The sequence below is a fragment of the Hydractinia symbiolongicarpus genome, chromosome 4 (genome assembly GCF_029227915.1).
Source record: "Hydractinia symbiolongicarpus strain clone_291-10 chromosome 4, HSymV2.1, whole genome shotgun sequence".
Classification (NCBI taxonomy): domain Eukaryota; kingdom Metazoa; phylum Cnidaria; class Hydrozoa; order Anthoathecata; family Hydractiniidae; genus Hydractinia; species Hydractinia symbiolongicarpus.
Window position 1 is genome coordinate 21,645,292 of NC_079878.1, and position 23,803 is coordinate 21,669,094.

The following is a 23,803-nucleotide window of genomic DNA, read 5'->3' on the forward strand; positions in this document are numbered from 1 at the left end:
GTGATGTTTCCGTCAAAATATTTATAATTGAATATTAAGCCGACAAGAATAACAGAACTATCGTTAGATGGAAACCCATACGAAGAAACACACACACACTGATGTCCTGAACGACGCAGTGTTGGTTTGCAACAAAAAATATCGCTTTAATCACCAACACAAATATCACTCATTCATTTATTCAGTCGTGTAAACAAAACACTAAAGTTAGAATATTATTAAAAAGTTAGTTAAATAGATTAAAATAGTGTGTACAACTTTGTACCGAGATCTCGTTGAAGTCCTTTTCACACATTCGCTTTAGAACAAAAGCTTTAAGGACTGGGTCCGTAGAAGATGTCTACATGAAAGTTTATTGTAAGTAGAGTCCATTGATGAATGACCGGATTTTTATTTTTTTGTTGATCTTACATACTTGTCATTTTGACTCGTCATGGCGGGGGGCATGACAAGATGATGCCGCCGATGTCAAGAGGCTTTACATAATACACGCAAACTCATGTCCACATGCATTTTTAATTAGATATATTAAATGGTGCCAGTGGACAAGTTCGGTGCGTATGTGGTACAAATTTTATTTCGTGGATTGCTCATTCAATCTTTTTATTACCCATGAAAGGACATTTTTTTCGCCAATGTTTACATTTCCAAGTCATCGATATTTACATGTTGACTTGCAACTGCTAATAAAACTTTGTTTATTCTCTAACAGCATAAAAGAAATGCGCCTACACACGCCTGTATGTAACACAAAGTGAAATCATTTAGCGCGAAGATGACATTCCCACGAAAAGCTTGAGAAAATAAAAATTAAGAAAAAACGGGAAGAGAAACACTAATGTAGTCGACCGGGTCAACGCGGGAGCTTGGACTTCTCTTGTGAACTATTTCTTTAGAAATGTACATGCTGTCGTGACGTAGCAACTATGACGTCATAACAATTATTTCAAAAACTTACAAAATCATAGTTTGAGGGTGGTTAAGTTGATTTATTTCATATTTATTTCATTTGTTTATTTGTTTATGTATTTGTTTGTTTATTTGTTTATTTCATTAATCAAATAAATCAGCTGATATTAGATAAGTAGTTAAAAGTACTTAAGTTACAGTCCAACGTTTTTGTAACAGAATTCGTAACAAATACTAAAGCCTTCAAACCATACACACAATAGAAAGCCACAAAAATAACACACTAGGGATGTTGTACCGGTAATAAGGCTTTGTTAAAAATCAAGTTATTTTTATGATATTTCCTTCCCTTTGTGTGTTTTGTTTAATGGGAGTTCTTCCTAACGAATACAGACACATGCTGTTGCATTCCTAAAACGTATCAGTTATCAAAACAATTTTTTGTCGTGTATACAGACCTTAATAATAAGGCTCTTGCGCTACACTTAGTAATAAACTTGATAAGTTAGTTTTGTAATCGATATGAAAATGATGTGTCTGGACTCTAATTTAAATATTATCTTTCAATTAAACATTATCAAGTAGTAATGGTGTGCGACAAACATCAAAAAACAAATACATAGAAGAAAGAAAAAAACACGAAGTAAAAAAGTGTAAAAAAATAAATAAATAAATAAAATATGATTTAAATAAGCAACCTCGTTTCCAACGCCTGTTGTCTCTTTTTTATATCATAACGGCTACACAATGTTGGTATCGCCATCATGATGTCAGAAAAGCTATAAGATGCCCTGGGGACGAGGTTGTTAAATAAATACACGCTGAAGTGCATAATCGACGAGAATTTTTCCAAACTCATTGTTCTCTGAATATATTTCATGCGTACTTATCATGAAATCAGTTTGAACACTTATACTTTTGGAGTTTACTCTCCAGAGCACAAATAAAACGGGCAGAAGATATAAAAGAACATATAACAAACAAGTGCATCACCACATTTAAAAATGTTGTCCTGAACATCGAAATATAGCCTACCTTTAAATAAAAACAGTAGCCAGAAGTTTATTGATGATTTTAGAATCACAGACAGCTTCCACGTGCAATAATTTTCAAATCTTAAGCTAAATCTCATTTTGAGCTTTAACCACAAAATAAGCCAGCCCTTATTAGGAGAAATTAATTGAATTGGCAGGACAAACTTAATTAATGTTTTTGCTACTAAGGCACATAAATTTACCACATGAAAATAATACACGCTGTTTTTAAAAGAAACACCCTTCTTAACTTCACAACCTAGATGTCTCTTTATGAAGCATTATAGCATCACTGATTTTCAGCCACAAAACTAACAGAGGAGATGTAAAGAATGCTCACAATAAAACTTACGAATTGCGCTGTATTTCCTAAAGTATTTTGTTACATGACATATATTTTCATAAGAAACCAAGCAACATCCTACTAGCCATAAATTCAGAGGCCGTTTGACTAGAATGAGTTACTTAACAAATTTCCTAATTTTGACGGGTTCTATAAAGGGATATTAAACATGATTTTGGCACAACACGACTTTTTATCAGACATATATACAAAAGAGGATAATTTAATCATTATCTATAATGGTGTCTGTTTCATTAAAATCGTCTTCCGATTTTTCAGGATAGTCTACTTGATATTCGTCTAATAGGAGGCATGTGTGAAAAAAAGTTTCTTACTTAGAAATTTGACATTTACAGTATCTTACTGTTCGTGGAAGGTGACTCACTAGTCCGTTTCTTATAAAGTGGTTACCTTTTAAAAAAATGTATATATATATATTTACAAAACAGGAAATTTGAACGAGCTGTTTTATATCATATAGATTTGATCGCTGATTATTTGTGGTTGAGAAAAGTAGGTGTTAATGACATAGGAAACGACAGACCAGCAACACATGTCTACATTGAGATTGTAAACACAAAAATGGAAAGAACGTTAGCGATGTAACATTTACAAGAAATTCGAAAAAAATGTAATTTCAAATTCACGTATGTTGTGTTGAGTACATATTTAAGGCCAGAAAGTTTTTCAGATTGGCACTTTGGTTCGCGAAATCCTATGTATGCGAAATTGATTCCGGTAAAAACAAATTTCATATTTGTACTTACAGTAATCTCCTCGTTTACAAATCATTTGATTATTACCAAACGTTAATCTAAGGTCGGGTTTCACCTTTCCATAATCGATTCGCAAAAATTAACCCTCGCTAAATCTATCAACGTATATCGTAAAGATTTCTGCGCGCGAAAATTTCTAACATTAAAAACAAATTCAAAACAAAACAAAAATGCATGGCATCACAGTTTTGCAAACATGAAATCATGTCTCGCCATTAAAATGTAAACAAAACACACATGCACAGACTTCACTTTTGACGTCACCAAAATCTAGTATAACTCAACACAGAAATATGTCTTTGATGAAGAAGCGTATTGTGCTTTCAACTTACACATTAGCTGTTAAACTTCTCGCCGGCTATCTTTGAGGCTGACAAAACTCACTGTTTCCAATTCTTTTTTTAAATTTCTCGTTGTCATATTTATAATGTTTTAAAAGTCAACAAAACACACAGAAGAATGTCTGAGCGTCTCAATTAGCTGGCAGAGTTTTGTATCAATTTCCGACTATGAAATGTTATGCAAAAAAATGATAATTAGTAGATTGGTTAAGAATCGATTATCGAAGCACGTGAAGACGGCCGTTAATTATCAAGATCAATTTTATTTGGAGACATCATTTTAAACGCACATGACAAAAAATAACCCAATGTGCTCAAATTTGTTCGTTTTTGACTACAAACTTAGCGAAAAAAGATCTAGTTTTAAAAATACAACTTATTTCTAGCTAGACAAACTAATAGCTCTGAAAGTTCAGCATAAAAACAGTGTTATGAATCTTATCAAACAAAAAACAAAGAATAGGTGTATACCTTGAAAAGTTTAAGTTAAAAATCAACTTCTTTTCTCTGTTGTCATTACATTTTTTATTGTTAAAAATATATATTGATCTGACAGTTATATGTCGCGATTTGTCATTTTTTTGTGTGTCTTCTCATACGCCCCCCGCGAGGTGACCATTTTGATAAAAATCACAGTTAAAAACAAATTAGAAATCAAATCAAATATTAGAAAACAATAAAAACATTGTAATTATAATTAACTCGTCAAGTGGGAGGGTGAAATTATTAACGCCTCTATTTACAAACACACCATGAGCGACACGCGACAAAATGTAGGAGCGACTCTGCGTGACTGGGGTGAGTCACAAAATAATGTTCATTCACGTCAAATTAAAATTGGATTCAACTTTAACCTTTTCTTAGGGCTTTTTTACGCCTATGATAAAGAGAACTTGGGACGAAGTTGGTTAAACCTAGTTCCTAATATTCTTGTCCTCGTCCTCCTGATGTCAAATAAAGTACAAAAACCCTGGGGACGAGTTTAGTTTAGATCTTACCACATCCTATGCTCCCATTCCTACGCTAATCACAAAAAAATATTGGATGATGGAATTTTGTACCAAGGACGAATGTGTGTTTTCACCGTTGTCCAACAGGCAGGTCAATATGAAACAAATATTCCCTGACATAAATAGATATCCACAGGAATTGGAATTGTAAATTTTCTGACAAACGGTCCTCCCTTCCACGTCAGTTTCACAATTCAATACACAAGTTTATCACCCTCCTCAGGGAGTAAACGATGGAAAAACATGAAAATCTTCTTTTGAGATAAAACATGAAGCCTACAACATTGAATTTCAGAATCTTTAAATAAAATTTGTTTATTTTTAGGCGGTTGACTTCGCCATGCTTTACGCATTCTACAAACTCGTCCCTATGCCTTGTTAGGTTCTATATCAAACAAAAATATCTGAAAAAACAAGCAAGCCTACAACATTGATTTTCAGAATCTTTAAATAATTGACTTCGCCATTATCTTAACGCGGGTAAAATTTGCCAAGCGTTTCAAAATATTTACGTAACCAGATGAAAAGGACTGATTTTTTATGTTTAAGACTTGCACACTAACGCAGGATACAACATGAGACACCCCATGCTGGTTATGTTATGACAGCTAGGCTAAAAGAATCAAAATACGAGACAAAGCGGATAAAGAGAAAATCAAAAAATTATATCTATAAATAAAAAACAAAGATAGAATAAATAAAAATAATAAATAGTATAGAACAATTAAAGTAACTGTAAGCTTTATAAAAATTAAATAATAAGAATAAAAATAACAAACAAAAACAAACAAACAAATAAAAAACCAAAAATGACTAACTAACTTTAACGAAATATCGATCTTTTTTCATCATTTTTTGTTTCTTCATCTCATTAGTTTTTTTTAAAGAAATGTTTTCAAAAAAACTTCTGTTGCTCCGCATATTAAATCTTAAATCATTATGTATATAAAATTTTTATTTTTTCACACATAAAATTCGAGAAACTCCAAAAATGTGGAATCCCTCAAACAAAACAATGTGTCCTAAAGGTGTTACGATATTTTCAAGTTAAAAAATTTAACAAGTTTTTTTGTTTTCACAATGTTTTTCTTTGAGAAGGTTCAAAAATAAAAATTTTCTGAAAACAATGTTCTTCAACTTGTTTTGGAAACTTTCAAAATTTCATCGACACTTTTTTTCATAAGCACCATGAAATTTGACTTTGATCTGAAGTGTTCTTAATTTTTACATGTTCAGCCTAAACGGTTCTTATATTTTGTTCTTATGTTTTGAGCAATTTTTAGAATATAGCAAATTACAAATACACGCTGTCTTTTATAAGAATATACTTTATAAGAATATTCAAAATCTAAGTTTTGAAATTTTGCTTGCATCTTAAACCAAAAAAAATAAAAATCTAATTGTCTCTGTGTTATCAACCTCGTCCATATGACTTGTTAGGCTTTTTATATTTGCACGGCCTGTAACAAGTCCTGGGACGAGGTTGGTCAGTGGTCACCTAATGGTGATTTTTACACCAGTTAAAAATATGCAAAGAATATAACAAGATGATTAAGAATATTTAAGAATATTTATGTTGAAGCGAAAAAACGCTGTTCTCATAAAAATCGTGTATTTCACAGCCGTAAAAGCACTAGTTTCGCAGAATATTAACAAATGATTCTGCATAATTCTTTTCTGATGTATCTCCCGCCATGTTTTTTGTGTTTTCGCCAGAAAAAAAATTAAAAGTCAGTAAAATTTCAGCCATTGTCCTCAATTTAAGCCATATTTAGCTTCATTTTTTTTATAATTTTTTTCAATAATAAAAAATGTACCTAAAGAAAACACGGCAAGAACAGTCTAGTTTTCAAAAGGCTCTATCTCCCCTTTTACTTAGCCTTCTCTATGACATTTTACAACAAAAAATCAAAACAAACGCGGAAATTAGAAGGTATGATAGATGATAGAGAGTGATTAGCTGATTGATATATTAAGAAATGACAATAGATTTGTTACCATAGCAACACTGAACAATAAAAGCTGGCCAAAATTTTGGGGTTTAAAGTAATTTTTAAGCACGCGCTGTGGTTATTTGTGTTTTAAACAAGTTAATAACTAGGATGTCTCGGTGTTTCGTTTCGGTTTTGCGTTGGAAGCCATTTTTGTGTTAAAAACAGATAAAACCCGAAAAAGATGTGCGGGTTTACTCGTCAAAAAAATAAGTTACTGAATGAGAGATCCGAAAAAAATCTGTGCGCAGCCATTATTAACGGAGATTCTCTTCATTATTCATTTTTATAATAAAAATTAGTTATACAAAACACATCGCAAATAAAGCTATGAAATAAAAGTATTCTCAAATAAATATTTTAATCTTTGGAATGCTTCCAATAATAAAAAAATGAACTTTCAATGGAGCACATAACATTGCGAAATTTTGTTTCAAACTCGCGCCAAAATCACATATAGTCTAGACGACAATTTCTGTTCACATGAACCTTATAAAAAAAAGCCAATCTTAGCGTCCCCCAATCAGTGAGCTCTGGGAACGAAAACGCGTAAAAAGTTTTTTAATAAGAAATCCCTCAAAGGCAGGCCATCCGAAATTTAAAAGGAAGATGAATATTATTAACAAAAACCATTCAGATCACAGTTAAGATTGAAAAATCTGACAATGCAAACTGGTGTAAAAATCACCCCAAAAGTGCTGTTGTTTTTAACGAGCTTAATTTAACTGACAGGCAGACGACTATATTTTTGAAAAAAAAACTTCAATTGAAACTTGTAGCTTATTATTAGGATATTCTAACTTTTTTCTAATTTCATCGAAAATATTCTTAAAGAGTATATTCTAATAAAGTATATTCTTATAAAAGACAGCGTGTATTTGTAATTTGCTGTATTCTAAAAAGTGCTAAAAACATAAGAACAAAATATAAGAACCGTTTAGGCTGAACATGTAAAAATTAAGAACACTCAGGGTGTTTATAAAAAAAAGTGTCGATAAAATTTTAAAAGCGTTTTAAATAAAATTTTAAAAGTAGAGTTTTCACGAGGTTTCTTATAAAAAAAAAACGGGCTCAAATTTACGTAAAAATCAAGTTTTGGGTTCTTATAAAAATCGTTCTTATAAAAAAAAATTCTATATCAGATTAATTATACACACCACAAATGATTTTTGAGTCTATGTAGTTTTTTGTAATATTTTTTCTTTGCCCTGGACTCTAAGTTCGTTTTTTTTTTATCAGGAAGAATTCAGATTTAAATTTACATGCAAAATGGATTAGTTAACCAAAAAACCCAAAAGTAAACAAAACAAAACAGAAACAAAAACACGTAGCTACCTGGATTTCATGACTCTGCCGTTGTTATAACAACACGGGACAACATTTTTTCGACGTCGTCTCGGTGAGAGAGAGAGGAGACATCATGTAAATACTCAGGAGATCACACAGAATACTTTTGTAAAATTATATAACAAAAAGAGAAAAAAAAGATTCAAAGAAATTATTTAAAATAAAATTATAAAGTGATTCCTTAAAAACACGTGTAATGTTATCAAATACATTATTTTAAAAACAATTTTTCTATTAACGTTTTTTGTTCAACGAAAATTCCGGTTACTTTCGTCTGTGACGTCATATTGCGCCGAACGCATGTATTCGCTTAGATTGCGCTGCTCGTGCCGAAGATTGCGCAAGGCTGAAAACGCGGTGGAGAGAGAATGCCGAACATGTTGATGAATGTTTCCGAAGAAAAAACTTAAAGTTTTAAAAACGTTTAAAGTTAGATTTAGATTTCAAAACCAAATATAAAAGCGTGGGTAGCCATGAAAATAAAATTGAAAATAAAACAACAGGTCAAACAAACAAACAAAAACTAACAAACAGACAGACAGACAACAACAACAACAACAACAAAAACAGCAGCAAAACACAACCTTTTTATCACATAAACGAAAGTTTTTTGTGACCCCAATACTAGAGTCTAATAATTAGCAGTCTTAAACGGGAAAGGGAGGAAGGGAAAAGGAAGAGCTGTAAAGCAAAACAAAATTAAGAACAAACAGCTAATAAGGATGTTGTAAAATGCCATAGAACGCATGCAAGCATTGTGCTACCATTTTGAATCTTTCTTTTGCAGCAAATAATGTTCAACAAACTTCCCCTTCCTTTTCTCACATAAGAACAGTCCATATATAGACATAAGACTTCCATTGGTTAAAATTTTATAGCGAGTTAACATTTAAAAGGGCGACCTATTTTTTTTAAAAAAAGAACCGGTTTATCGGTCAACAAATAATCAGGTTCGTGAAATTCGTGATGGCTGAACGCAAGATTAAGATCCGTATTTGTTACTGTTGGGTAGTCCAATTAATCCTCTGTCAAAACATAAGCACTTTTCATGACAACCTAGTTCCCAGGTACCAGGTTGTTTTCCCGCATATTTCAGTACCCGACCTTTAAGAGTTAAAACAGTTTTAAGCTTAGAAATAAAATAAAAATAAAAAATAAAAATAAAAATAGTTAATGTTCTTATGTAAAAAATTTTCCTTCAATAAAGAAGGGAACCAATCAATACCGTAAAGTTGGGTCAAAAAATTGATTTAATAAGAAAGTAATTGGTTAAAACAGGAAACTGTTATTCCAGCCTACCTACCATTTTAAACTGCAGGCCCATAGATGACACTAACCGTGATGTTCTCCCCATGAACTTCTATGTGATAAACCTACTACTACCTTTAGCTATCTATATTCTAAAATGGTAGTAAAACAATGCGTCCCCGATTTATGTTTTTGTGAATTTCTTATTTACTATGAATACTCTGTGGCTTCTGACTCGTTTCACATGATTCCGTTTCAAAACACTTCACAAAAATATAAATTCATTCAAATAATGTACTTAAACAAAACAAAATTAAAAATTGTTTTTCAAAGTCCTACACATTTTTTTTTTTGCTTGCTTTGTTCGTTTTCTTTCTTTGGTTTCGGCAAAACACAGAACAAACAATGCAATAGATTCTTCCCTATGACTTTTCTAGTAGTTAACATTTCATTCCTTGTTCTCTGTTACAAATACTCTCTCTATATTACTTCGTTCAAAACAATAATAATAATAATAATAAAAAAGAGAATTCCACTAAAAAATTCCATATTTGTTGGTTTCTAGTTTATGTGTGCAACTTGAGTTCCTCATCCAAAATACCTGCCAAAAGTTACGTGTTAATGCCAGTATACAAAAACTCAACTTCCTAAGATAGGCTTCTATTTGATTAGGACACCTGTAGAGAGAAGACTAAGGAGAGGTTGTGTTTAAAGGAGTTGTTTGCGAAACAATAATGGCGTCATAACGCATAATTATATGATCGATAATTATTTTAACATCAGCAGCAAAATAGACATTTGAAGCACCTGTTTGGAAACAATATCAACTTTGCTTCGTTTGGAAAATGTCGACTTTGAAAAATTACATATATCGTGACATCTAACGATAGAAGAATTAACTTTATAAAAACTCATCATCATTATCTTTGAAGATATATAAGATTAAACTAAAAACCCAAAACCAAAACGACGTTTCCATGACAATAAAAAGTTCTAAAAATTACATTAGATCTAGCACTCACAAAAATAACTTGGAAATTAGCGTCGATATTATTATTATTATTATTATTATTATTATTAAACATATATTTGGCATCCATAATTTACAAATGGTTCTTCTGCCTACAAAAAAATAAAAACTATAAAAAACTATAAAATCTATAAGATCAGTAAAAAAATATATTGAATCTAAGTGCATAATGAAATAAATGGGCTCACAGAGTACGAAATGGTGCCGGTAGAGTAAGTAGACACATTGAACAAGAAAAAAAAAAAAAAAAAAAAAAAAAGAAGAGACTAATTAAAAATAAATAAATTGATGGCACCATGTAAGGACACACAAAAAAGGTAGAACTATAATGAAAAGATGGGGGGAAATAGGTAGCCTACATGCATAGAGTTATTCACATTATTTGGATAAAAGTTTGCACAAAGCACTATCGTGTAAAAATAATTTGACTTTTTTGATAAATTCTTTATGGTTGACAATAAAATACAGACGATAAAAACAGTAAATTATTTTAACATTGGGCTCAGACCCTTATTTATAAAAAAAGACGTGTCTCTAACGTTTGTTACGTCTTTTAGCACATAAAATCAAACCATGTAGCTAGGACCATCCCCTTTTTTCTAAAAAAGTTAATGGATGGACATTTCGAGATAAGCCTTTATAGTTAATTTAAGTGACATATCCCTGCCATGCTAAATTATTCTTGATTTTTTTTTCAGCCTACTTGCATTTTGATACGCTGATTATATTTAATTGCAGGCAAAAAAAAATATATCTGGTGATTGGGCCTTAGAATTATTCTTAAAACATTCTTAAAATTTCAGAAAACAGACCCTTGATGATTCTTTTATAAAAAAGGAATTTTTATTAAAAAAATGTGTACAGCTTTTTTGCAAACATCTCGCGATGTCGTGACAAAAAATACACAAAAGTTTTGCTATGTTGATGCGTTGATCCTCTCTTTTCTTAATATTTAACTTAAAGCTTTATTCCGTCTTAAAATTTGACAAGTGAAATAAAAAGAATGGCATTAGAACATCCAAATAACATATAAATAGAATCGTGATACTTCACTGTCTTATGTGCAGCACAGTTGCTCGTGACAACAGAGAAATTCTGAAAGTCACACGAAAGTTGTAAAAACTAGATTGTTGTTGTTGTTATTGTTGTTGTTAAGTTTAGTTATCAAAAAATCATTTCTAATGCGGATACACGTTTTTTCTATTTTTAAAGCTCCAGGTTAAAAACATTTAAAAAAAGACAACTTTGGCTCCGCTGGTAGGGCGCTCGCTTTGCGTGCAAAAGATCGCGAGTTCGAGTCCCATCTAACGTCGTAGTCAGTTTGTCAAAAACGTCAGACATTTCTGTAACTCAAATGGAAGCTTTAAAACTTCTGGAACACGCGTTTGTGGTCCCTCCCGTAACATTAGCAGGTTGTATCCTCGAAATTAGCTAACTACATAAAACAAAACCCACCTCTACCAGCCACTACTAGATAAGAAATATATCAGACAACAGGTAATCTTTGACTGCAGATTTAACAGAGTCGTCAATTTTGTTCATACATACGCTAGTCTAGATATTGGAGTCATGTTTGATGAGAAACTGTTAAGAATATCTGAGGTTAAAATGTAATAAAAAAACAAGGATACACAATCACATTAATAGTTTAACGTCCTTATTAAAAAACACGTGCAGTAAACGAGTCATATTTTGTGTATTCATTGATCTATTTTTAACCAATGCTAAATTTCGACATCTTTGTAGAATTCTGAGTCACTTTGGACAGGTAATATACCGTCTCAAACATTGTATCGGACTTTAATATATAGTGTTCTATTTTAGACCATAGCAATATTAAAATAATAAAAAAAATTAAAACAAATTAGCTAATAACAATTTTATAAAGTTCATATGCTATATATTTAAAACCATTACCTCTGTACTGTAAAGAAAATCACAAAACGCTTCAATATTTTCCAACGTTCTGTTATCAGAAATACCATTCACAAACGTTGAATTCGCCATTATAATAATGCAACAATCTTGAAAGTTAACTCAGAAATGAAAAGCAAACCACATTAAAAAATCCTTGCTTAAAATTTTTCCCATAATAACAAAAAAAATCCCTCAAAATGTTTGCTAATTTTAAATCAATGCTTCAAAATACTTCATTGCAATTTCTTTGTGTGTGTTTTATGTTTTTTAAAGTTTTGAAATTTATTCTCCTTTCTAATCCCAATAACAAAACATGAAGTTGGCAATGTCAATATTTTCGTGTAACAGCTCTTTCACGCCGTTGTCAGCTTTCTAAAACGTATCAATTTTCTTCTCAGAGGAGAGCTTCATTTCTTTCCACCGTACTCATATTAAAATGTCCATAAGGAAGGGATGGCATGTTAAATTAAGGCGTACGCCCAACTTTTTTTTGCACTATATGCGTTTGCGAGGGCGTAAGGCATGGCAAAAATGAGAGAATATTTGCAGCAAAATTCGCATCTTAAGAAAAATGCATGCGACTTTGTTTAATTGGCTAATTTTGTTTTATAAAAACAAAGTATCGCGTTCTTAACACGTTCTTTAAAATAACAAATTAAGCGGCCATGTGCATCTTCGAACATTTCACAACCCTAATTACTCTTTTGTAATCTCCCTTTTGTTGACGCAAATAAACAAGTTTTTGTTCTTAGAAATACACCCATGTGAGGCTTGGCATGTTCATGACTTGTTTTACTTTTTTTTAACTTTCAAAATATTATATGTTCTTATATTACTGGCTATTAAGACAGCGCTAGTTTTGATTCTAATAATATTTTTAAAATGATTATACATAACTTTACCACTCTGTAAGAAATCTACACAAAATAGAATACAATGAGCATCAGCTTAGCATAGTTTTGAGAGGCTAAAGGGAAATCGTTCATAGCTCAGGTGGTAGCATGGTCGTCCTGTAATTACAATGTTGGAGGTTAGGAACTCCCTTCTGGCGGCGCACGTAAACGCAATGTCGGTCATTTTAAAGCAACCGGTTGACCGCTTATCGACTTGAGTCATGGTTGATTGTTGGTTAAGCACCTGATACTTACTCTTATGGAAAGCACACTAGATGTTAGCTTGTGGAAATATCCGCGGGATGCCTGTTGTACATGTGCATCTCAATTTCAATTTTAGCACAAAACAGCCGTCCAGCAACTATTTTGAGCAAGCGAACGACGGCTATTGCACGCTTTTAAAGAGTATTTTAACCAGAGTGTTCATTGTTCTTATTTCTCTATTGTTCGAAACAATAGACCTCTTGTTGTAACTAACAACCCCAGGATGATATCCTCATACAGCATGTTTTTATAGTGACTACTTTAGGGGGAAAAAGTTTCAAGGGCAGAAGTATTCGCCTATTTGCGACACAAACTTTTGCGAAATGCAATTTTCGGACAAAATCAAAAATTACTTCATTTGCAAGGTTCTTTCGTGAATGACAAAAATTCTCATTTTATTATTGATATTAGTAACCAAAGGTCTGCATCCATTACTGTTTCAAGGAATCAGAAGTTATGATTAAAGAAGAAACTAACTGTGAGATTTCTACTGTTTCAAGGAATCAGAAGTTATGATTAAAGAAGAAACTAACTGTGAGATTTCCCCGTTTTTTGATTTTCTTTTGTCATAAAAAAACCTTCGCGTTTTAAAAAAAATTCCATGACTTTCGTATTTTGCTGGTTTATAGTTTCCAAAGGCACAAACTTTTGCAAAACTGACGAAAAAACCAACAACAACAAAAAAAAAACACACAAAAGGTTTTGCCCGCATAAGCTTCGGCCCTTAAGTGGTAGTTGTACACCAGAGTGGCAGGTCAAGGCCATGTCTATCGGGCCGTATTCATTTCGTGTGTTTTTAAGTCGAAGTGGTAAAAGCGGCCAACTTGCAGACAAAAAACGTAGGTACTTTGTTCATTAAGAAGAAATTTGTAGATGTTCTAAGCTTGCTCCTTTTAATATCGGAACGTGTTTTTTTAGTTTAGTGAATTCTCTAAGCGCCAGTAGAAAGTGGAACCCATAGTAACTGAAAGTGGAACTCTGGGTGTAGGGTTTCTTTTACGAACTATAAAAAACTGTGAAAACACATTGTAGTCTATTTAAAAACAGGGTGGAGTTTGGTGTGATCAAAGATGCGCTGTGGAATGTTACCATGGATAATACAATCTTTGTTTAATGGTGATTTATCAACTATTCTCTAAAAAATTGTAGAAAATGCGACTAACGCATTCCCAACGTTCTCAATCGTCCAACACATTTTTCTCAGCAAATTGACTGTGGAGCAATGTCAGGCGACGCTGTTATCATATCAAGAAATGCCCAAAAATACTGCTATTTTCCACAAATTATTACCAGTCTAGCCCTTATGTTCTTATTTTGTCCTCATTTTTTAAACGAGTCTGTTCTTATAAAGTTGTTCTTACGATCAAATAAATGTAGATACTCGAGATTCTAGCTATATAATATCACTCTAAGTTCCATAAAAAAGTCACATTCTTGGTTTTTACACAAAGAACATGTTCAATTTTTACTTACATTAATCGCTTCGTCTTTCTGACTCAACAACAGCTTACAAATGATATCTCTTCATTCGTATTTACAACAAATAATAAAAACGCTTCCGTGTTCATCATATACTATTTACAGAAAATACTTTGTACATATGATTCACCGAAATTCTTCGTCGAACATCCACGTTTGTATGCGCTCGCTTTTTTTTTCACTCACACACGATAACTCGAACTGGCGACAAGATCACTTTAAACTTTGTACATAATAAAACAGCCGACATAAGACGTAAACAATGGGAACATTTTTTAAAAAAGAATAAATCATTTTATTATTTGAAATAAAGGTGTTAACAACGAATCGATTAATCGAAGAGGCTTCAAATTTTTACACGTTATTCCGAAATACCACGAGTCGCACAATACGTAATACTTATAAACTTTCTCAGTATACATAGAAAATTGCAATGCTGTTAAAATTATCGATAATAAAGTATTAACAGGCCTGGGAATACATAAATTATTGTATTGTTATCCATAGATCCTTAAATTATATTACAGTTTTGTTTTATAATGAGTGTGAAATGTTTTTGTTAAGCCAAATAAAGTCTGAAAAGAGCCAGTGAAGAACAGAAATATTTAGAAAAAACTTTGACAACAATAACAATCTTCTTCTGTTCTGATATTTTATTCACATGGAAACACCCAGCTGAAATTCTTGTACAGCGCACGAAGCTGTATGCACCATGTTAGTCAACATTCACTTCTTGATATTTTTAAGTCGTTATGACATCGTCATTTGACGTACATCGCATCTTCTTGTTATATATACAATCATCTCCATAAACAACAGACATACATCAAATAGCAAACCGTGGACTGTTTTACCGAAGTAAACATCAATACAATGTTACTGTGGTTTTAATAGTGTGCAAGTATATTAAAAAAAGCATTTTCAATATTTTTCATAAATGTTTGCATAAAATGTCGCTATGCGGTGACGTCATAATTTATACTGTCGCCAGGCTGTCGAGAATAGTGTGCATTCGTGGAGACGAGGCTGGAGAGCTTCATTTCACACGGAATCACAATTAAGTGGGGGTTGGCGGAGTGGATGTTTCCAAATAAGAGCGAAAGGAATTTAAAAAGGCCAGTTAGATTTTAGCGACATTCATTAAATAAAAAAACTCACGAATTTAAATACGGAAAAAGAAATATTAGGACTCCATTGACATACTAGAAACGTAAACAATAATCATTAAAAGTATTTTATAGCTCACCCTCCTCCCCAGGCAAAAAACCCTGGGACGAGGGTGATTAATAGCCTATAAGAGTAGTTAAAACATAATAACACGATTTGGAGATCCTACGAGGCAGAGATCAAGGAGTCCAAATCAGCTCCGATATACTTTTTAGAATAATTTCATAAAACAACAAGACTGGGGATGGATACAAAAAAATCAAAAATTAGAACTTAATAATACAATGACAAGACCGAAGTCTTACTATCCTATTAATCCTAGAAAAACGCAAAAAACATAAAAACACATTTTTCAAAAGGTAAAATTTTTCACAGCATCCTTAGAAATTCTACTGTAAAATAGAAATGCAACAATAGTCCCAGAACGTTTTGTGTCTTCTGACATCACGGTGGCGATACCATGTTACACAATCCCTGGAGATTAGGCTGTAAAATTTCACAAATTAGGAAAAATATCAGGCTGAATATATGCAGAAACAAGGACACCACATGGACAAGTTAAATTTCTCGGCTCTTATTAAAAAGAATGTAGGATAGAAAGAAAATTAAAAAATTAAAAAATCCCAAACAATGAGATATTTGTGTTCAAAAATTAGACAGTGTCAATCTCTGTCCCAGGAAACGTATCGAAAACACTACATACTCTAGGAACGAGGTTGAGTTTCGCAATTCAATAATTTTAAATTGTATGACGGAACGAAAAAGCCTTCTTTAACAATTAAATGCGAGCAAATATCTCTATATGATTTGATAGATATGTAATGTTCATACCCTGTAATATATTTTGTCGCATCGTTAATTATGTCAATTTACAATGACGTCATTTACCAACACATTGTTTTAAATATGGCGTGTAAAAAGAAGGTTTGTAATATTGTGTAATAAAAGAAAAGATTTCTATCTTCCTAAGTCTACCTGACTTTAAAAAAAATTTAAAACCTGAGAATAGTATTAAAAACTAAACAAATAAGGATAGAATATTTCCCGAAATTATTAGCTACTAGTCGTCAACCCACGGAAAAATCCACGGGGTTGTCCGTCCTTTATATATCGCATTTCGTGTTTTCGTAACAGACAGATAAACAGGCAGACGGGATACGGCTATTATAAAAGAGTAAAGATTGGTAATTTTTCTAAATTGTTCTAACATCACATGCCAATGTTGTCATATAAATGTTGGGATAAGAAAATAACACATTAAGAAAATTTAAGACTAGACTTCTCCCCAGGTTTCTTATGATAAAAGTGTGCAGCAACAAGAGTTGTTGATCAAAGAAGAATTTGTTTAAATAGTTATGGGACAGAAAAATTTGTTGGAAACAACGAGAAAGTTGGGATGGCGAATCGGCCATATTTCGCACACGCTTTTGTTAGAAATCTGCGGTACTAATTCCTTTGAAACTGAATAAATTATTAAAAACACAAAAATTCAAGCAAAACTTAGATGGAATGAAAACAAACAATTCACACACTTGAAAAAAAGGATTAAGCTCACAAATTTAAAGCAATTGACAAGAATGGCGCCTCTCAATTTGCAAATTGAGAGGCGCCATCCATGACCCCTGACCCTACAGTTGCCCAATGCACCCTATGTTCATCACTTACCAATTTAATTAGAATGAGTCTTTGTTGAGATGCACCTAAAACTGTCAACTTAGCCGAGACACAAACCCACTCGATGAGATAAAGTCGCGCTTGAATCAACTGAGATTTTATTGACTTGAGCTGACTCGCTTTTATAATGGATAGATGTTTTGCATAGTGCGCATGTGTTAATGCATAAACGATTCAGATCACGTGACATCAACAAGAAAAATAATATATGCATGTACTGCATGGTTTTTTTGTGCATAGGATAGGTTTACACAGGAATCCGATATGTGATACCTACCCCTTCTATTGACAATAGCAATTAATGTTTTCTTTAGCTCAGTTGAGCATGATATTGTGCATTTATTTTTATTTCTATTTACCACCCGTTTCCGGGATTTTACTACCGGCTTGACGTGAAAAATATTGGAAGCCTTGGGGGTAGAGGATGCCTTTTAATTTGATAGCAGTTGGTGGGAAATCGCTTAAAACTAATTTTTTTATAGGTGAATCAATTTTTATTGAATCTGTCAAAAAAATCTGTGAAAAAAACAACAAATTTTTACCCAATCTAGGAGGTTAAAATCTACACACCCTTACTTTTCCAAAAACTTGTAGTCAGCTACTGGCCTAATCTTTTAATGCTCAAAGTAAAACTAAACATTTTATTTGATCTGGAATTAAGGAAGTGTAACGAAAAAAAAAAAACAACTTGGTTTGATGAAACATTTCGCTGACTGTATTGCGGAATTTAAGAGAAATAACTGTTGATGCAATCAGGTATTTTTCCGCTTTTTTCCGTACGGATATTTCTAAACTTTCTCATGTACCCACTCCTTATTTTTTCTGCATACATAATCCTTGTAAAAATTTCGTCCCTACCATTGCGACAGAACACAAAACGTATAATTACATAGCTAACAAGATTACCTCTAGTTTTCACATACTTTTTTATTTCGTTTCATAACAGATGACGTCATCGTCATTGCGATGTACATCACGCACGAACGTTGGTTTACAAAAAAGCTAGTAAACATTTAGCCAACCTATCGATCATATTGTCATCGCTTCTGCTTTGATTTATCTGATTTGCTCAACGATCCATATTAATGATAGCTTTTAGTTATAAAGTGAAAACACATTGGCACTACCCACCACTCCCCCCAGCCTCAGCCCCAATCCCCTAACTCTCTCTCCCCTCTTCCCCATTAACTCAAATCACTAAACAACGACATTTTTAGGTCATTCCACGAAGTCAGCAAATAGAAATAACTTGTCAACCTTTCTAATCATGCGTGGGTTAGCCAAGTAGTGTTTAAAATCCGCATTTTTAACATGCCGTTTTTACGGAATAATCCATGGCAGGGTACACGATGGAAAGGAAATGTTGCAGAAATGTCGTGCTGACGTCAGCGTGACATTGGCACATTTAAAAAAAATTACCAAATGACTTGAGATCCTACGTCCTGTTTCCACCGGCTTCGAAACTCGCTGCCTTGTGTCAATATACTTAGTGAAGGAGTGTAGTTTTGTACAAGGGTCAAACAAAGTTTTTGCGTCTTGATAGATCCAACATTTTGGCTTGATGATCTTAAAGCCATTTTCAGTCATAGCAACAAGAACGAATGTTAGACGTATAAATGTAGTCACAAGTGCGTGACATAAATATTGTTCAAAAATTATAAATGAAATCCAAACTTACATCTCTATCAATTGGCAATAATTTCCAGAATTGGTTCTTATCCCAAAAGTCATTATGTTTCGCATTCAATATCCAATCATTATACCTTAAATTTCCTGACATCAGCATGTTAATTGACGGTCGACTAAATGTTGAACAATTTTTCATCGCTTTCTTTATATACAAACGCGTTGCTACAACTGCGCCAGGAGAACACACTCAATTATACGATTTCTTTCATAAGTTATATAAAAACCTTTTAAAACTGTGTTTTACTTTATACTTTCGCACACTAATCGTTTCATTATATGTTAGCCTCGTTTTCATTACGTAATCTACCTCGCTCTTATTATAAAGAAAAATTTCAATTAAGTAGCCATTGTACGCTAATACAAACGTTAAGTAAAGACAGAAAAACAGAAATGGGCACAAAAGAAAATTATATTAGAGCTTTTGATTTAGCTCTAGCGTTTCAGGAAGACATGCTTATCTATCGATTAGCGTGCAAGAGACCCCATCAGCTTAGCTATTGTCCAAAACATAATCAACATATTTAACCTTGAATCGGAAACCGGTTAATTGATTACGTGTTTTCTTGCAATTTTTTTTATTATGTATACGAAAAAATTGGATTAAAAATCATACAGCCACACAGACTCAAATACAAAGCGATGGAGTCAAGCCTTAAGTAGGGGGAGTTATCTTCCTTTCCTCTTTTTGCATCAAACGGCATCCCGTTGGCATGGTTGCGAAAATTGATTAAAATACAAAATGGTGGGATTCAAAGTAAATTTATAAATATATACGTGAGTAAGAACTATTTTATTATGACATCACATATAACATAAAAAAATTGACTTTCTGTTTTAGGTCCTACTGATATCAAACCTCATTCCTCGATCAATCCAAGTGTCAATCAATAATAATCAAACTTAAAAATAGAATTTTTTCAGTGATAGATTTATCACTATCATTTTCAACGCCTTCCTTAACATCCTACGCCCCACGCCCTCCATCCCTACCCATAAAAAACAGCGTATATATTCATATTAAAAAAAATTGAAAGTATGAAGCTCTTTTTTACAGTCATGTGAATCCATAAAGCAAAGAATGGGGAAAGCTTTTTTTTGACATTTAATCTATAAATTTACACGTTTTCACCTACAACTCCATTTTTGATTTCCCCCTGAGTTTTTAAGAGCAAATGTTCTGGTAAACTATCCTGGCTTAAGTTTTTTTAAATTAATACCTTGGGCACTTATTTAATTTAGCACACCAATTATATAATTGGTGTGCTAAACTCCACCCTCAGCTTTTTGTCACTACGTTGCAAAAAAAAAAAACTGTCCATTTATCAGATATATTCGTGTTATGATGGTTGACCTGTCACGAAATTCGAAATAATATTTGATGACGCTAGATTAGCTGACAACGCTTTTTTATTTGCACCGAGGTGAGAATAAAATTTGCAAGAAAGCACCAAAGAAAAAATGTTGCGCAATAAGAAATTCTTTTCTATTTATCTTATCGTATTTATTTATTGGATTTATGTTTTTGATCATTCAAAATCGTGTAGTACATTAAAATTCTTGATTAGGATTAATCAGATGAAATTGATCTTATTATTTCAATGTATTAGATCCTCTTAATTGCAATTAGCTAAATAAACTGTTATTTAACTTGAAGGAAAACGACATAAGCTTTTGACAATCAGCAAAAGAAAATGAGCTTATGTCAATCAGTCACAGAAAACTCTCATAGAACACTATTACAGAAAACTCTCACAGAACACTCTCACAGAGCACTATCACAGAAAACTCTCACAGAATATTTTCACAGAACACTCTCACAGAACACTGTCACAGAACACTCTCACAGAACACTCTCACAGAACACTCTCACAGAACACTCTCACAGAACACTCTCACAGAACACTCTCACAGAACACTGTCACAGAACACTCTCACAGAACACTGTCACAGAACACTCTCATAGAACAGTCTTACAGAAAAAAAAAACGCATTCTTAGAAATCTAAACTCTTTTCCGGACTAATCGTTCAGAGTTCATCGTTGTTGACTCAAACTCAAAGGCAAACAAATTGTATTAATTGAATGTTCATAAATTGGGAATTCTACACTTGATGATAAATTTTGTATTAGCATGTTATAAACGGCTAAAAAACACAGTTTGCAGTTGTACAGTTTTATGAACCAAGTTTTAGCCTTTTCCTTTCTAACATCATCCGTGCTCAGAGAATATAGAATATCAGCCTTTCGTTTCTACTTTAAACTTCATGTTCCCTTAGCAACCTAACTGTCTTCTGGAATTACCAAGTCGATTTCTAAAGTACGATATGTTCGTCAGTTGAAACGCACTGATATAACAAGCAAAAATACAATTTGATCCGCGGTCCCCAGAACTGGGAGCTGCAGACGAACCCACTACACTACGTGCGGCACTACGGTCTGCGGCTCTCAGTTCTGGGGACGGCGGATCAAATCCCGCTCATTGCTTGGCAGTATTATAGTGATGAACAAAGTAGTTCTTCTTCAATATGACTTACACACATTATACTTGCCCGTCATGATCAGAGGTCTGATCGGGGTGAAACATTCTCTGTTGAGAATGAAATACGGATGTGCTATGATAAATATTCACCTACATGTACATCCCACTAAGTTCACAATTCTTGTCCTTCATTTTACAAAAGTGCATATGCAGAAAAAATTAACATTTACTCAAATTTAATTCCAAGAAATGAAATAAAAAGCGACTCACCACAAGGTCATTGAATGATCAAAAAACTAGAAAAAACAGTACTAGTTGCAATCGAGGACACTGTCTTCCTCAAGTTTCTTTTACACAATAATGATGTCGCGTATCGTGCACACAAAGTAGTTCAATTATTTCCTAAATTGTTTTTTTATTTTGACATTATTGTTTCATTGTTTTTTTTTTCGGAAAAATAATTAATAAAATAAACATTTTAATGCATAAAATTATTATATACTTTGTGTTACTATTTGGTTTGTGTGTCTCTTTTCACAAATTTATTAAATTTGTATATAATTTCACACAACGATAATTATACCGTGTTTTATATACCGAATATGCATTATGCCGGCTGTCAAACCACATATTGTCGGATAAGGTCGCAATGACGGTGTCGGAGTATGACATAACGCCGACAATAAAACATAGACCGACCGTATTTTCCGGCAAAGAGAAATATAGAATCCGTTTGGGGTTGATTGATCTTTTTACGTCATTCACAACTACTTGAGAAAAAGAAGTGGAAGGGAACCGGCTCACGTTTTTGGAATGGAATCGAAAAAACAAAAAACAAATTTAAGAAACTTTCAAAACAAATGTAGTCACTTTACCTTCTTACTTTGTTTTGTACATTGAACTTTGGGAAAGTGTTGGAACGTTTTATTATCGTGCGTTTTTAATCCTAAAAAATGTTTAAGACTTGGTAACGCATGCCACCTTTGTTCCCAGGGATTTTTTAAAACAGGCAAAAATCCCTGACAACAAGGGTGAATGCACACAATAAATATTCTTACTGAAATGGGGCCTAATTTGTAACATATCAATGCACTACTTCTCTGTTACTATTCTTCTTGTTATTCTTGGATTTTAGTACAAAATATTGCTCTTACTTGCTTACCTGCCACACAAGCCAATTGGTGGTCAGTAGATAGCACCAAATTGGCTGACAACACTACATTTAAAGTGCGCCGGAGTAGGGACTCGAACCTGAAACCACCACACCATCCCCGCTTATTTTTGGCTGCAAAGTGATTATTCGGATTTATAAAATGCGCAACGCAAAACCAAAACTTTATCTCGGAGAATATTGCGGTTGTTCTCATTTAAAAGTGTCGTTAAGATTATCATTAACATTACTCAAACAAACTTTTGCAGAATAAATTGAAAAATAAGAATGGCTTTAAAAACCACCTTCCGAGGTCTCTTCTGACCTAAGATGGCGTATGGAGTTCTTACTTATTCTTTATTAGAAAAGAAATTGTTGGTAAGGATAAATTTAGCAACGATTACCTTCACACCAATGATACAGCGCAAGAAAGTCTTAAGTTTCTAATATTGCGGTATGAATTCTATATGCGGAACATTTTGTGACGTTGCCTAATTATGCAATTGGTTGGTGTAATTATACTCTCCTTTAGAAAAACATAAAGGAGGCGCAGATGAGCCAAAAAACGTGTTTACAATAAAAATAATTAGAATTTATTTTATTTTGATTCTAATACAATTCTTAAAGTTTAAGAATATGACTTTCATTTCGTGTTCCATATTCTCTTTAAGAAAATTTTGAGGTAATTCCAAGTACATACCTTCATCGAGTTTCGTATGCGAGTCTTTATAGATTCTTTATAACTCTTGGTTTGTTTACACTTGGTCTTGTGTTCGTACATCGTGCGAGGTAATATAGAGACACACAGACGATAATATAAAGTAAAACACACAACGCTAAAAATGAACATTAAGCTGAATCAAAACATATTCTAAAATTTATAAAAAATTAAAAAAAACAGTATTTAAGCTTTCTAATAATTTTGCATAATTTATTACAGATGAATGTTGACCATGCTAGAAAATAAAGAAATTTCAATAACAAAAAAAGAACAATATTTCTCTTCACAGCTCAAACGACGATGGCAGAATATATGAATACATTAATAGTTAGCCCGCGAAAA

The 23,803-nt window shown here is 32.7% G+C and overlaps 1 protein-coding gene across 6 annotated transcripts in view; it reads right to left on the reverse strand.

Moving 5' to 3' along the window:
* The window catches only part of LOC130641825 (kinesin-related protein 10-like), a 32,262-nt gene extending 8,695 nt beyond the window's left edge, over positions 1–23,567 (reverse strand). For 2 of the 6 annotated variants that reach the window (XM_057448799.1, XM_057448797.1), the window contains exon 1: positions 23,441–23,567. In XM_057448799.1, the coding sequence (XP_057304782.1) occupies positions 23,441–23,521 (81 nt within the window). In that variant the 5' untranslated portion in view covers positions 23,522–23,567. Of the gene's footprint in view, positions 1–7,739; positions 11,897–11,946; positions 14,549–14,576; positions 15,236–21,860; positions 22,008–23,440 lie in introns of those variants that run through there. The other 4 variants (XM_057448803.1, XM_057448801.1, XM_057448798.1 and 1 more) reach the window with 4 other exon arrangements.
* Positions 23,568–23,803: the final 236 nt, after the last annotated feature.